We start from the raw sequence: 15,887 nt of genomic DNA, 5'->3' as shown, positions 1-15,887 counted from the left end.
GAAGTAAGAAGAGGTCCAGAATCGGCGGCAGAAGACTCCTCAGTCTTCTAAAGGTAGCGCACAGCACTGCAGCTGTGCGCCATTTTCCTCTCAGCACACTTCACACGGCAGTCACTGAGGGTGCAGGGCGCTGGGAGGGGGGCGCCCTGGGAGGCAAATGAATACCTATTTTGGCTAAAAATACCTCACATATAGCCTCCGGAGGCTATATGGAGATATTTAACCCCTGCCAGAATCCGTTAAGAGCGGGAGACGAGGCCGCCGAAAAAGGGGCGGGGCCTATCTCCTCAGCACACAGCGCCATTTTCCCTCACAGAAAGGCTGGAGGGAAGGCTCCCAGGCTCTCCCCTGCACTGCACTACAGAAACAGGGTTAAAACAGAGAGGGGGGGCACTAATTTGGCGTTAGAAATATATAAAAAATGCTATAAGGGAAAACACTTATATAAGGTTGTCCCTATATAATTATAGCGTTTTTGGTGTGTGCTGGCAAACTCTCCCTCTGTCTCTCCAAAGGGCTAGTGGGTCCTGTCCTCTATCAGAGCATTCCCTGTGTGTCTGCTGTGTGTCGGTACGTGTGTGTCGACATGTAGGAGGACGATGTTGGTGAGGAGGCGGAGCAATTGCCTGTAATGGTGATGTCACTCTCTAGGGAGTCGACACCGGAATGGATGGCTTATTTAGGAAATTACGTGATAATGTCAACACGCTGCAAGGTCGGTTGACGACATGAGACGGCCGACAAACAATTAGTACCGGTCCAGACGTCTCAAAAACACCGTCAGGGGTTTTTAAAACGCCCGTTTACTTTAGTCGGTCGACACAGACACAGACAGGGACACTGAATCCAGTGTCGACGGTGAATAAACAAACGTATTCCTTATTAGGGCCACACGTTAAAGGCAATGAAGGAGGTGTTACATATTTCTGATACTACAAGTACCACAAAAGAGGGTATTATGTGGGATGTGAAAAAACTACCATAGTTTTTCCTGAATCAGATAAATTAAATAAAGTGTGTGATGATGCGTGGGTTCCCCCCGATAGAAAATTATGGGCGGTATACCCTTTCCCGCCAGAAGTTAGGGCGCGTTGGGAAACACCCCTTAGGGTGGATAAGGCGCTCACACGCTTATCAAAACAAGTGGCGGTACCGTCTATAGATAGGGCCGTCCTCAAGGACCAGCTGACAGGAGGCTGGAAAATATCATAAAAAGTATATACACACATACTGGTGTTATACTGCGACCAGCGATCGCCTCAGCCTGGATGTGCAGAGCTGGGGTGGCTTGGTCGGATTCCCTGACTAAAAATATTGATACCCTTGACAGGGACAGTATTTTATTGACTATAGAGCATTTAAAGGATGCATTTCTATATATGCGAGATGCACAGAGAGATATTTGCACTCTGGCATCAAGAGTAAATGCGATGTCCATAACTGCCAGAAGATGTTATGGACACGACAGTGGTCAGGTGATGCAGATTCCAAACGGCACAAAGGTGTATTGCCGTATAAAGGAAGAGGAGTTATTTGGGGTCGGTCCATCGGATCTGGTGGCCACGGCAACTGCTGGAAAATCCACCGTTTTTACCCTAAGTCACATCTCTGCAGAAAAAGACACCGTCTTTTCAGCCTCAGTCCTTTCGTCCCTATAAGATCATATCTGCCCAGGGATAGAGGAAAGGGAAGAAGACTGCAGCAGGCAGCCCATTCCCAGGAACAGAAGCGTTCCACCGCTTCTGACAAGTTCTCAGCATGGCGCTGAGACCGTACAGGACCCCTGGATCCTACAAGTAGTATCCCAGGGGTACAGATTGGAATGTCGAGACGTTTCCCCTTCGCAGGCTCCTGAAGTCTGCTTTACCAAGGTCTCCCTCCGACAAGGAGGCAGTATGGGAAAAAATTCACAAGCTGTATTCCCAGCAGGTGATAATTAAATTACCCCTCCTACTACAAGAAAAGGGGTATTATTCCACACTATATTGTGGTACTGAAGCCAGAAGGCTAGGTGAGACTTATTCTAAAAAATTTTTTGAACACTTACAAAGGTTCAAATCAAGATGGAGTCACTCAGAGCAGTGATAACGAACCAGGAAGAAGGGGACTATATAGTGTCCCGGGACATCAGGGATGCTTACCTCTATGTCCCAAATTTGCCCTTCTCACTAAGGGTACCTCAGGTTCGTGGTGCAGAACTGTCACTATCAGTTTCAGACGCTGCCGTTTGGATTGTCCACGGCACCCCGGGTCTTTACCAAGGTAATGGCCGAAATGATGATTCTTCTTCGAAGAAAAGGCGTCTTAATTATCCCTTACTTGGACGATCTCCTGATAAGGGCATAGTCCAGGGAACAGTTGGAGGTCGGAGTAGCACTATCTAGGATACTGCTACAACAGCACGGGTGGATTCTAAATATTCCAAAATCGCAGCTGATCCCGACGACACGTCTGCTGTGCCTAGGGATGATTCTGGACACAGTCCAGAAAAAGGTGTTTCTCCCGGAAGAGAAAGCCAGGGAGTTATCCGAGCTAGTCAGGAACCTCCTAAAAACAGTGCATCATTGCACAAGGGTCCTGGTAAAAATGGTGGCTTCCTACGAAGCAATTCCATTCGGCAGATTTCACGCAAGAACTTTTCAGTGGGATCTGCTGGACAAATGGTCCGGATCGCATCTTCAGATGCATCAGCGGATAACCCTATATCCAAGGACAAGGGTGTCTCTCCTGTGGTGGTTATAGAGTGCTCATCTTCTAGAGGGCCGCAGATTCGGCATTCAGGATTGGATGCTGGTGACCACGGAGCCCAGCCCGAGAGGCTGGGGAGCAGTCACACAAGGAAAAAATTTCCAGGGAGTGTGATCAAGTCTGGAGACTTTTCTCCACATAAATATACTGGAGCTAAGGGTAAATTTATAATGCTCTAAGCTTAGCAAGACCTCTGCTTCAAGGTCAGCCGGTATTGATCCAGTGGGAAAAACATCACGGCAGTCGCCCACGTAAACAGACAGGGCGACACAAGAAGCAGGAGGGCAATGGCAAAAACTGCAAGGACTTTTCGCTGGGCGGAAAATCATGTGATAGCACTGTCAGCAGTGTTTCATCCCGGGAATGGAAACTGGGAAGCAGACTTCCTCAGCAGGCACGACCTCCACCCGGGAGAGTGGAAACTTCATCGGGAAGTTTTTTCCACATGATTGTAAACCGTTGGGAAATACCAAAGGTGGACATGATGGCGTCCCGTCTGAACAAAAAAACGGGACAGGTATTGCGCCAGGTCAAGAGACCCTCAGGCAATAGCTGTGGACGTTCTGGTAACACCGTGGGTGTACCAGTCGGTGTATGTGTTCCCTCCTCTGCTTCTCATACCTAAGGTGCTGAGAATTATAAGACGTAGAGGAGTAAGAACTATACTCATGGCTCCGGATTGGCCAAGAAGGACTTGGTACCCGGAACTTCAAGAGATGCTTACAGAGGTCTTATGGCCTCTGCCGCTAAGAAGGGACTTGCTTCAGCAAGTACCATGTCTGTTCCAAGACTTACCGCAGCTGCGTTTTGTCGGCATGGCGGTGGAAAGCCGGATCCTAAGGGAAAAAGGCATTCCGGAAGAGGTCATTCCTACCCTGGTCAAAGCCAGAAAGGAGGTGACCGCACAACATTATCACCACATGTGGCGAAAATATGTTGCGTGGTGTGAGGCCAGGAAGGCCCCACAAAGAAATTTCAACTCGGTCGTTTCCTGCATTTCCTGCAAACAGGAGTGTCTATGGGCCATCAAATTGGGGTCCATTAAGGTTCAAATTTCGGCCCTGTCGATTTTCTTCCAGAAAGAATTGGCTTCAGTTCCTGAAGTCCAGAAGTTTGTCAAGGGAGTATTGCATATACAACCCCCTTTTGTGCCTCCAGTGGCACTGTGGGATCTCAACGTAGTTCTGGGATTCCTCAAATCACATTGGTTTAAAACCAGTCAAATCTGTGGATTTGAAGCATCTCACATGAAAAGTGACCATGCTCTTGGCCCTGGCCTGGACCAGGCGAGTGTCAAACTGGTGGTTTTTTCTCAAAAAAGCCCATATCTGTTTGTCCATTCGGACAGGGCAGAGCTGCGGACTCGTCCCCAGTTCTCTCCCTAAGGTGGTGTCAGTGTTTCACCTGAACCAGCTTATTATGGTGCCTTGCACCTACTAGGGACTTGGAGGACTCCAAGTTGCTAGAGGTTGTCAGGGCCCTGAAAATATGTTCCAGGACGGCTGGAGTCAGGAAAACTGACTTGCTGTTATCCTGTATGCACCCAACAAACTGGGTGCTCTTGCTTCTAAGCAGACTATTGCTAGTTGGATGTGTAATACAATTCAGCTTGCACATTCTGTGGCAGGCCTGCCACAGCCAAAATATGTAAATGCCCATTCCACAAGGAAGGTGGGCTCATCTTGGGCGGCTGCCCGAGGGGTCTCGGCTTTACAACTTTGCCGAGCAGCTACTTGGTCAGGGGCAAACACGTTTGCTAAATTCTACAAATTTGATACCCTGGCTAAGGAGGACCTGGAGTTCTCTCATTCGGTGCTGCAGAGTCATCCGCACTCTCCCGCCCGTTTGGGAGCTTTGGTATAATCCCCATGGTCCTTTCAGGAACCCCAGCATCCACTAGGACGATAGAGAAAATAAGAATTTACTTACCGATAATTCTATTTCTCGGAGTCCGTAGTGGATGCTGGGCGCCCATCCCAAGTGCGGATTATCTGCAATACTTGTACATAGTTACAAAAATCGGGTTATTATTGTTGTGAGCCATCTTTTCAGAGGCTCCGCTGTTATCATACTGTTAACTGGGTTTAGATCACAAGTTGTACGGTGTGATTGGTGTGGCTGGTATGAGTCTTACCCGGGATTCAAAATTCCTCCCTTATTGTGTACGCTCGTCCGGGCACAGTACCTAACTGGCTTGGAGGAGGGTCATAGGGGGAGGAGCCAGTGCACACCACCTGATCGGAAAGCTTTACTTTTGTGCCCTGTCTCCTGCGGAGCCGCTATTCCCCATGGTCCTTTCAGGAACCCCAGCATCCACTACGGACTCCGAGAAATAGAATTATCGGTAAGTAAATTCTTATTTTTTCAGGCGGGTCTCTGACATCATCTGCAATCACTTGCATGCAACAGCATTGTGCAGACTTGTGGATGCTCTGGCTTGGCGCAGATTGAATTTACCCCTTCAATGCTCCCGATCTTGTGTTTGAATTGTGATGCATGCACAAAACTGCAGTGGGCGTTTTTACCATTTCTGGGCGGCAGCTTCCTGTGTGATTCTCTGCAATTGAGATTTCAAAAAATCACGCTTTTAATAGCAATGACGATCTATGCTGAATTAGGCCCATAGTACGGAATAGTATTTCTCTGAATTGCAAAGCAAATGCAGAACCTAAAGACTGTCTCACTGGATCTTCACAACGTTGCCAGTCAGTCTGTTCCGCTGAGGTTCGCTGTGTGAAATTCTGCCACATCTCTAAATCAAAGATAATTAAAATTAAATGTTGATGACAATTAACTTGCTTTGTTGGAAACATCATCATTGGGGGGTATTCAATTAGTGCCATTTTTTCAACCAGTCGAAAAAAGTGCACTTTTCGCCCGTTTTTACATTCGACCTATTCAATGCCCGTGCCGTTTTATCGACTGGTAGAAAAATCCACACAGGCGAAAACCATGTGGTTCGCTGCCGATCCACGTGTTTTGTCAAATTTGCGGGCGTTTTCAACAGTTTTTTGGTCCGTTTTCGGTCATGCTGATTTGACAAAAAAAATAATGAAAAGACCTGGGCGAAAATGAACCAAAAAACTGTCAAAAACGCCCGCTATTGAATATCTACAGGTCGAATTAGTGCCGATTTTTCGCCCAAAAAACTGTCAAAAACGCCCGCTATTGAATATCTACAGGTCGAATTAGTGCCGATTTTCCGACTGTCAGAAAATTTGACCCTAATTGACTATACCTCATTATCTATAATTGCCTAATTTAATCTTGCTAACATACATAATAATAAACAAATTGTGACCCTTGGAATCCCTAGTAGGTTTTATGCCAGGGTTTATAAGTAGGCCACAATGGTCCTCAATGTCACACTCCTCTCTGGCAGACCATTCTGCTGTTTACCACTAGTAACCAGCCGAACATGTTACAGAACTGTGCACATCTATCTAGTAATCACCTCAGTGTAGAGATCGGTGAAACCTTTCAGAGGAATATTCAGTTTGTTCAGCATTTTGCCTTTACTGTTTATTAATTGAATTAATTGACAGTTGTTTCCCCGATCTACTGTCTTCTACATTTACAAATACATTACGGAAGCTGTGATGCAAAAGGATTTTGTAGACTTCACAATGACTACATACAAAACCTGTAATTAAACCTAATAAATGGATCAGAAAAATATGCTTTTTAACATAAGCTCTATTTTGTCTTTCCTAAAGACAAAATAGAGGCAAAATGTATGCCCTTATTTATCAATGAGTGATAAATTTCACTGTGAGTGATAAATTGCACCAACCAATCAGCTCCTAACTTCCATGTCACAGGCTGTGTTTGAAAAATGACAGGAGCGGATTGGCTGGTGCAATTTATCACTCAGTGAAATTTGTCACTCATTGATAAATAAGGGCATAAATTTTGTGATGGTAAATAAACCGGTTGCGAGTTGATACCTTTATTTGGCTTTCTGTTTAGGAAAGACGAAATAGAGCTTATGCTTACCAGATATTGGCTATTGAAATTCCAACAATAACATGATAAGCAAGAAAATGTTTTAAAGTAAAATTATAATATGCTAGATAAAAGAGATTGGGATTACGGGAATTGCAAGTTTGTACAAGTTTGGTTATGGCTCAATGGGTCGACATGGATTAGGGCGACAGTAAATAGGTTGACCACTATTGGTCAACATTAACATGGTTGATACATGAAAATTGTCGACACATTAAAATGGTCGACACTGGACAGATCGACACATGAAAAGGTCAACATGGCCTTTTTACACTTTTTTTGGTGTCTTTTTTTGTTAAATGACCAGGAACCCCAATTAGTGCACCACGCCGTAGTCCACATGGACGGTAAAGTGTGAAAAAGTAAAAAAATAAATTTTTTTAAAAGAAGTCATGTCGACCTTTTCATGTGTTGACCTGTCCCACATCGACCATTTTAACATGTCAACCATTTTCATGTGTCTACCATGTCAGTGTTGACCAATAGTGGTCACCCTTTTGACTGTCGACCTAATCCCTGTTGAACTACAACCTGGATACCCACAAGTTTATAGGTCACAGGTTTATTGAACAAATATTATGTGATTATATAATAGTAGTGGATTAGCCTCTATTCTGATGATGTTGATACTTTTTTTTAGAATTATTGTAAAAAATTTGCAGAAGGTGGTTGAAAATCAACGTGCTTCTACACCAAGACGGAATCGTAGGTCAATATCAAAGTATGATTATGAAGATTACCATACCCTAGAAGAGGTACGCTCACAGGTCCACACGGCAGACAATTGGACATGTAAAACAGTTATTTCATATAATATTTATGTAGTAGATTCTGGTTATCACTCAATGCCGATGTTCAAGTAAATTGGCAATTTTTTGCTACTGCCCATGGAAAATCCCTACAAACTTGCACAGTGTATGCGTCCTGCAGTGTCTATGCTAGAGATGTGCGGGTTGGAACTTGCTTGGATTTACACGGTTTTACTCGGATCTCAAAAATGGCATCTTATTGGCTATTGGCTTTCACATGTTTTGGATAGCCAAGAAAATAAATCCAATTTGTGCTAGTTTGACGAAAAGAATCAAGTAAATCCGAACCCGTAAATCTCTATTTTCCTGGATGTAATGGGAGCCGAGTTTGAGCCATGTTTGTAAAATGTCCGATTTTGCCACAAACGTTGGACATTTTGCAAACTCAGCCGATGTAATAGCGTCCAAGTTTGTGAAAAGTCGGATGTTTTCTACTTAGAAGAAGTTTTCTACTTTAGTACATTTTTCACTGATTAAATTAAGATAATTATGTTATTATAATATAATACAGCACCTTTGTGAACTACAGTATCTCTGTTTCAGATTGTGAAGTGGATGCATCATATGAATAGCACGCATTCTAATCTTGTTCACATGTTTTCGGTGGGAACGTCATATGAAGGGAGACCATTGTATGTGCTCAAGGTAATAACATTGGTAACTAAATCTTAAGACCAGGAGTTTAGGTTTCTTTAAAAACAATTTGAAACAAACTCTAATCATATCCACTACTCACACATTTCATCTTCCTTAGAATCTCAGTAAGACCAATGACTGTTCGCTCTTTCCACTGCTAGTTGGTGAAGGCTAAGAGAACATGGGTCAGGTATAAGGCTGTCCAAAGTTCATATTTATGCTGCCAAATAATCCCTCAAATTACAGCTGAAGGCAGAGCCGGCCCTAACCAATATGATGCCCTAGGCAAGATTTTGGCTGGTGCCCCCTAGCACCACCGCTGGTTCCGCCTCTGACCTTGCACCTCTTTCCCAGCACCATCACTCCTCACCCATAGCAGTCCTTATTTTGGTGTTTGTACCCCCTATATTTTAAATAGGAACAGTTTGCACATTTGGCGCACAGCCCAAAAAGAGGGTGTTTTTGCTGGCAAGGGGCATGGCCACACAATAGTAACTCCAATTCCAATTACGCCACACAGTCAGCAACTTTATTCACATTTGATCATGCGATAGTGTCCATAATTCATATTACATCCCACAGTAGTATCACTTTACCTCAGTGGTTTCCAAACTTTTTTGAATCATGGCGCCCTAGAATATCAGAATTTTATTCACGGCACCCCTAGGCCAAAAATTTCTTATTGAGAAATTTAGAAAGAAATATTACATTAAGTAGATCTCGTTTATATGTCATCCTTAGGGACAGTTGTGTGGTGAGGGACAAGATTTGCTTCTGTTTGGCCACATATTTTATGACTGGCAGCCACCAGCACTTGTTTTGCCTATTATATTGACCATGAATAATTTGAATTGGTCCTGGACCACCAACCCAGGGCACCCTTGCAAGTGTCCTGAGGCACCCCAGGGAGCCACGGCACACAGTTTGGGAACCTCTGCTTTACCTTATAAACGTTACTCCTCACAGTAGAGCCCCTTATTCACATTACACCACACCCTATTGCTCTTTATTCACATTAGACAACACAGTAGTGCCCTTTCTATATGCAACGCCACATAGTAGAGCACCTTATACACATAATGCCACAAATTAGTAATGCATTTATACACAATTCCACACAGTAATGCCCCTTACACATTAGACACATTATTAATGTCCTTATAAACATAATGCGCCTTACACATTATGACAACCTTTATTAATGCCCTTTTACACATAATGTCCCTTACACATATGCCGCACATTATTAATCCCCTTATACACATAATGACACACATAGTGCCCCTTAACACATATGTTGCACATTATTAATGCATTTTTATATGACACACATAATGCTCCTTACACATATTCTGAACACTACTGCACAACCAACCCACTCACATGCACACAGCACTCACACTGCCACCAACACTGTGACTTCTGCCTCTGCTTGGATACAGATGTGTCCTCATAAATCTTGCCTCAATGCTAATGTCGGGCACCTTTTTTTAATGAAAATGCATCTTATTTGCATTGCTATTGGCTAGGATGCACAATCAGATTCTGCTGATTAAAATGATATGCAGCATGCCTATATATTGTGTGGCTGTATCTGCATAAGAAATGCTACACACAGATTATAGGCATGCCGCATATCATTTTAATCAGCAAAAACTGCTGATGCCCCTAGGCATATCAAATGCCCTAGGCAATTGCCTAGTTTGCCTATGCCTATGGCCGACTCTGGCTGAAGGGATAGTATTTGGGATATTTATATTTTCAGCTTTCTATTGCCTATATTTACCATTTCTTGTTACAGCATTTTGCCCCTAACATATAATTTATTGGAAACTAGGCAAATTCCCTTAAAAGAAAGACATGGCAATCATTAAAAAAGCAATAGGCACTATTACAATTAATATACAGACGTTATAAAGTGAGGCTGAAGTTATGGGCTTAAGCATAGTCAAAATAATAAATGACCAAACAAAATGCATCTCCTTCTGTTCTTAAAATTTGCAGACACATTGAGCACAAGGGAAAATATGTCAACAAATGGTAATTTAAAATAATCCTAAATCCCAAAGGGACCTTAATAGCAGAGGAAAGATCATGCCTTTGAATATGAAACTGCTCACACAGGTGACTAATGTCAACAACCTGAAAATAGAAGAGATCAAAGTTTGATCTAGAGCAGTGTTTTTCAACCACTGTGCCATGGCACACTAGTGTGCCCCGAGCAGTCTCCATGTGTGCCGCCATAGAAGCAGAGCCATGCCCGTAAGTGTTTTGCCGCTACTGAGGCCCTCGAACGATCAATACTGGTGGGTTTAGTGGTTGCAGAGCCAGTGCTGATTTTGGGCCCAGGCAGTGTTGGTCTCTTCTAGCATTCTCACATGTGGCTCAGGTGTTACCTATGGAGAAGCTGCGACATGACATCCTAGGACACGCTACTGCTCCATGCATCACCATTATATTTGAGTGTGCCTTGGCAATATTTAAATCTTGTTCAGTGTGACGCGAGTTGTAAAAGTTTGAAAATCTCTGCGCTACAGTGTCATCACTATGTTGTTAGAAAAACGCCCCAAAACCACCGAAGGACATGCATTGGTGGAGGGGCCCGGCAGGGGCCCCAGTTTGCTACCCCTCCCCAGTATGCCTGTGCTGTAGCCAGTGGCAGTGGCGCCATCCTCCCGGTGATCTCTTTGGGAAGATGGCGCCGCACATAGAAAGCAGAGACTCTGGCACTGTGCCAGAGTCTTTGCTCTCTAGTGGCCAGCGTCATCTTCCCAAATATCACTGGAATAATGGCACTGGCCGGGGAGGAAGGACCTGCCTCCGAAGATTGTTCTACTGTGAGGCATAATCTGAATTAGGGGTACTATTGTGTGACCACACCCATCCTTGTGAGACCACACCCCTTTTTGTTTTGCTACCAGGGGGGTGCCTAATGTCTTGCAATGGTCCTGGCTCTGCTTATTGAGGTAGTAGGCGGGGGGATTTAGTTCCACCACCACTCCAAGTCCACTTTAAACACTGCCAGGTACAATGTATAAATACAGACATTTTTCTATACTTGAACAAGGGGATCTTTTAATCTGAAATGTCTGCTTCTTCTGTTACTGTTTGCCTGCTTTAATAAAAAGAAAAAACTATTGAGCATGTTTTGGTGCAACAATTCACTAGCATGTAAACTTTCTTTTGCGACAGAAGAACCTGCCAATGCTGCGAGATTGTGTAACAGATTGTAACCAGAGCAGCCAAGAGGGTGTGGTGAAATGGCAGCGCCTCCTAAACACCCCCGCTCTGGAAGCATAGCTTTCTCGGTGCTGGGAGTCACTCAGGGGGCAGCGTTGAACATTTGTCCTCCTCAACGGTGGACGGGGCGACTGCGTGATGTCACACACAGCTGTTCCGATGAAGAAAATGGTGGCGGTGCGGCTGCATATGCAGGGGGCATCTGCTATTCCCTGTTCAGCAATGAGATTGCAAATAGATTGCGATCGCAATGCTGGGCGGGACTTGGGGGGTTATTCAGGTTGGGTTGCAGATTCTGATAAAAAGCAGAAACTGCAATCCTTTCTTTCTCATGCTGAATAACCTGCTCAGTGGTTCATAAACTTTTTTGAATCATGACTCCATAGTGCAGGCATGTCCAAACTGCGGCCCTCCAGCTGTTGAGAAACTACACATCCCAGCATGCCCTGACACAGCTTTAGCATTCTCTGACAGCAAAACTGTGTCAGGGCATGCTGGGATATGTATTTTCACAACAGCTGGAGGGCCGCAGTTTGGACATGCGTGCCCTAGAGTATCAGAATTTGTTTCACAGCACTCCTAGGCCAAAGTTTCTTATTGAGAAATTCAGGAAAAAAATATAAAATGAAGTCAATTGTGTTTATAATATGTCATCCTTAGGTTCAGTTATGTGGCGAGGGACTGGTTTTGCCAATAAAATTAAGTATAAATAATTTGAATTGGACCACCGAACTACGGCACCACTGCAAGGCTCCCCTAGCCACCCCCCCACCCCCCCCCCCTTCCTTTCCAGAGGCACCGGTTTGGAAACTACTGCCATGAAATAAGCTTTTTTTTTTTACTACATGTAATACACCTTAGATCTCAGTTCCTGTAAGGTTGTAAATCCTGTCATGGACACCCACAAGTGGGAACAGTCCTTAGCCCCCTGCTGGCATTCTGGTTGCCGGGATCGCGGCGGTGGTATGCTGACTGCTGGGATGGTGACTACATCCCATTTAGATGACTATGTGGGATTTTTATCATTATTATCCTATTTGTATGTAAAAGGTGTTGAAAGGTGAGAGCGCTACTGCGCAGATTCCATACTGTTCCTCCAGGGAGGTTTCGCTCCCTGTACCGAGATGGCTGCTGACCTAAATACTGCACATAAGTGCGGCGCCATCTTGTCAATGTCTTAGAGCATCACAGTGGGAGACGGTAGTTTTTCACTTAACTACCCAGAGACCTGAGATAATCAGAGATTCACAACACTTCCAGTGATCCTGCACTGCTACCTGTTGCATACACTCAGCATCTGGGGAGCCGAATGACACCCCTCTCGTCTCAACCTCCGCTCAGTGAGAACCAGTGTGTATCAGTGATTATGTGGGATTCATATAAATACCGTATATACTCGAGTATAAGCCGACTTTTTCAGCACTTTTTTTGTGCTGAAAAAGCCACCTCGGCTTATACTCGAGTCAGTGGCAGTGCAGTGTGACAGGCAGAGCAGTGTGAAGGAGGGACACGGAGCGCACAGCGCGCGCCTCTCCTGTGTCCCTCCTGCATCTCCGGCGGCAGCGGCGGGTCTATTAAAGGAAGTACCCGTTCGTGACCTCTGATCACGAACCGGCACTTCCTTTAATAGACCCGCCACGGCCGCCGGAGATGCAGGAGGGACACAGGAAAGGCGCGCGCTGTGCGCTCCGTGTCCCTCCTTCAGAAGACAGCGCGGGATCGACGGAGGGGTAAGTAACAGGCACTGGGGGAGGGGGCCTATGTGGCAGCATGAGGGGCATATGTGGCAGCATGAGGGGCATATCTGGCAGCATGAGGGCATATCTGGCACTGTGGGGCATATCTGGCAGCATGAGGGGCATATCTGGCAGCATGAGGGCATATCTGGCACATCTGGCACTGTGGGGCATATGTGGCAGCATGAGGGGCATATCTGGCAGCATGAGGGCATATCTGGCAGCATGAGGGCATATCTGGCACTGTGGGGCATACGTGGCAGCATGAGAGGCATATCTGGCAGCATGAGGGAATATCTGGCAGCATGAGGGGCATATCTGGCAGCATGAGGGCATATCTGGCACGTCTGGCACTGTGGGGCATATGTGGCAGCATGAGGGAATATCTAGCAGCATGAGGGCATATCTGGCACTGTGGGGCATATTTGGCAGCATGAGGGCATATCTGGCACTGTGGGGCATATTTGGCAGCATGAGGGCATATCTGGCACATCAGGCACTGTGGGGCATATCTGGCAGTATGAGAGCATATCTGGCACTGTGGGGGCATATCTGGCACTGAGGTCTGTGTACGGCTAGAGCTGCATTTCCCACCCTAGGCTTATACTCGAGTCAATAAGTTTTCCCAGGTTTTTGTGGTAGAATTAGGTGCCTCGGCTTATATTCGGGTCGATTTATACTCGAGTATATACGGTATTTTATGCAGTTCACAATATGAGTTTACCATCTTTGAAGTGTTGGAGAATTATTATACATTTTTATTTTTTATTTTTTGGTCAGATAAAAAAATTTTTGTAAATTATTTCAAAATGTAACTGGACCCTCCTTTTTTATTTTCGCCTCAGCTCACTTTGAAATTGTTACAAAGGATAAAAATGTCTAAAAGTAATTACAGAGTAAGACCATTTTCCTTACTGTTTAAGCTGCAGAACTAGGTGTCCTGTTTGTTGCTTTTCATTTTTACCCTTGTATGCCTTACTACAGCCTACTACCATGTTTTGCTAATCGCACAGTGTAACCTACGTAGTGTGCCCAACATGGCTGCACGCCTGGCACTCTCTTGTGTAGAATAAACAATGCATGGTTCTCCTAACTCTCCTCATATATTTGTTTCCCCAAATATCTGTAATTTCTTCACCTATGAAAGAATTTATTAATAAAAATAGACAACTTTAAGCAAAATATATTTAAAAAATAAATGTCTATTTTAATTTTAAGTAAAATTTAGCCTGTTTTTCTTTTTGTTCTGATGATGATGATGATGATGATGATGATGATGGTGATGATGATGATGATGATTTTTTTTTATTATTATTATTATTATTATTATTAAGATTATTATTTACTCTGCACTATAAAATATTGAATTTGGGACTAAGATTGGTCCAGTAATCTTACAAACTTGTCCTATAAGAGGAACAAGATGGCAGAAGCCTCATGACTCATGAAGAGTCATCCTTCAGCACTCAGGAGAGGAAAACCTCCTTGTGGAGGAAACCTCTGGGGACCCTTGGCTGAAGGACTGCCCGTCCCTCTAGGCATTAAGAGACTATGCAGGGTTTGCCCAGATCACCCGCCCACCCACTAAACTTGCACTAACCCAGTCATCCCTTCTGTCGCCTCACATCTGCTATTTTGACCTTTTACCCTGCCAAAGAACGCACCTACACGTCAATGGTGAGAAAGTGAAAAAAAAGAGCAAGAGATGATTGGAAGTGAGGGGGGGGGGGGGGGGACAGTCATAACCTCCATAGCGCTCATTTCTGATGCTAACAGGGATTGCAACTGTAGAAATATAGCCATTCTCGTCGTGACTACATCTTACCGCGATTGTGCCTTGTTATGCGCGACCGTGCCTTGTTTTGCCCGACCGCACCGTGTACATCTGGACGATCAGCATGGCTACATCTGTATATAGTATTGGATAAAAACAAAAGTAATGATTAAAGCACAATATAATTCTCTTACACCTCTGCACATTAATCAAAATGGATCAGCCTGCAATACTGGCACACTGGGATTTAGGCAGACAGAGAGAGAGAGTAAAGTATTACATTTGCAACATTATAGGCCCATCTAGACAGTGCTCTTCAAGTATCTCCAATGACCCATTTGCATGCGCTTCTGGTTGTTAAGTAACAGCACTGTCCCAGTAGGTATGAGATTTTGGTTTTATCCAATAATATGCTATCCCCAAGGTCATAAGTCATATGTTATAATAGTCAAACTAAGCTGCTCTTATCTTTGTCCAGTCACTAACCTTCTGCCAGTGTGCTATGCCGTCCCAGGCCTCTGGAGTCATATGTGAGAGACAGCAACAGCACAGCCCTGATATAGGCAGTTGCCATTATGACATCAGCATGACCTCACACACCAAACCAGACTGGCCAAGACTATTTATGTCCGGTTTGAGGCCCCTGTTATCTTTTACATGACTGACCAAAGGGAAATGTGATTTAACTTATTATTCAAAACTATTACTTTCAGATCAGAATATTTTTATTACTAACATTTGCTTGCAGTTTGGCTCGCTTAGTGGCACCTAATATTGTGATGTATGTTTTATATTGTACACATAGGGCCTGATTCAGGTTGGATCGCAATAAGCGATCCAACTGCAAACACTGCTAAGAGGATGCACATGCGCCCGCATTTTCTGCAGAGGTGCTGGGGGGGGGGGGGGGGGTGGCAACGCTCCATTCCAATACGGAGA

General features: G+C 44.6%; 1 protein-coding gene across 3 annotated transcripts in view; it reads left to right on the top strand.

Moving 5' to 3' along the window:
• Nucleotides 1–15,887, top strand: part of CPA6 (carboxypeptidase A6) — a 280,392-nt gene that overhangs the window by 197,866 nt on the left and 66,639 nt on the right. For all 3 annotated transcript variants that reach the window (XM_063923870.1, XM_063923868.1, XM_063923871.1), the window contains 2 exons: nt 7,394–7,508; nt 8,106–8,207. In XM_063923870.1, the coding sequence (XP_063779940.1) occupies nt 7,394–7,508; nt 8,106–8,207 (217 nt within the window). The remainder of the gene's footprint in view (nt 1–7,393; nt 7,509–8,105; nt 8,208–15,887) is intronic.

This window comes from Pseudophryne corroboree, chromosome 5, assembly GCF_028390025.1.
Source record: "Pseudophryne corroboree isolate aPseCor3 chromosome 5, aPseCor3.hap2, whole genome shotgun sequence".
Taxonomy (NCBI): Eukaryota; Metazoa; Chordata; class Amphibia; order Anura; family Myobatrachidae; genus Pseudophryne; species Pseudophryne corroboree.
This window is presented reverse-complemented; position numbering and strand designations above follow the sequence as displayed.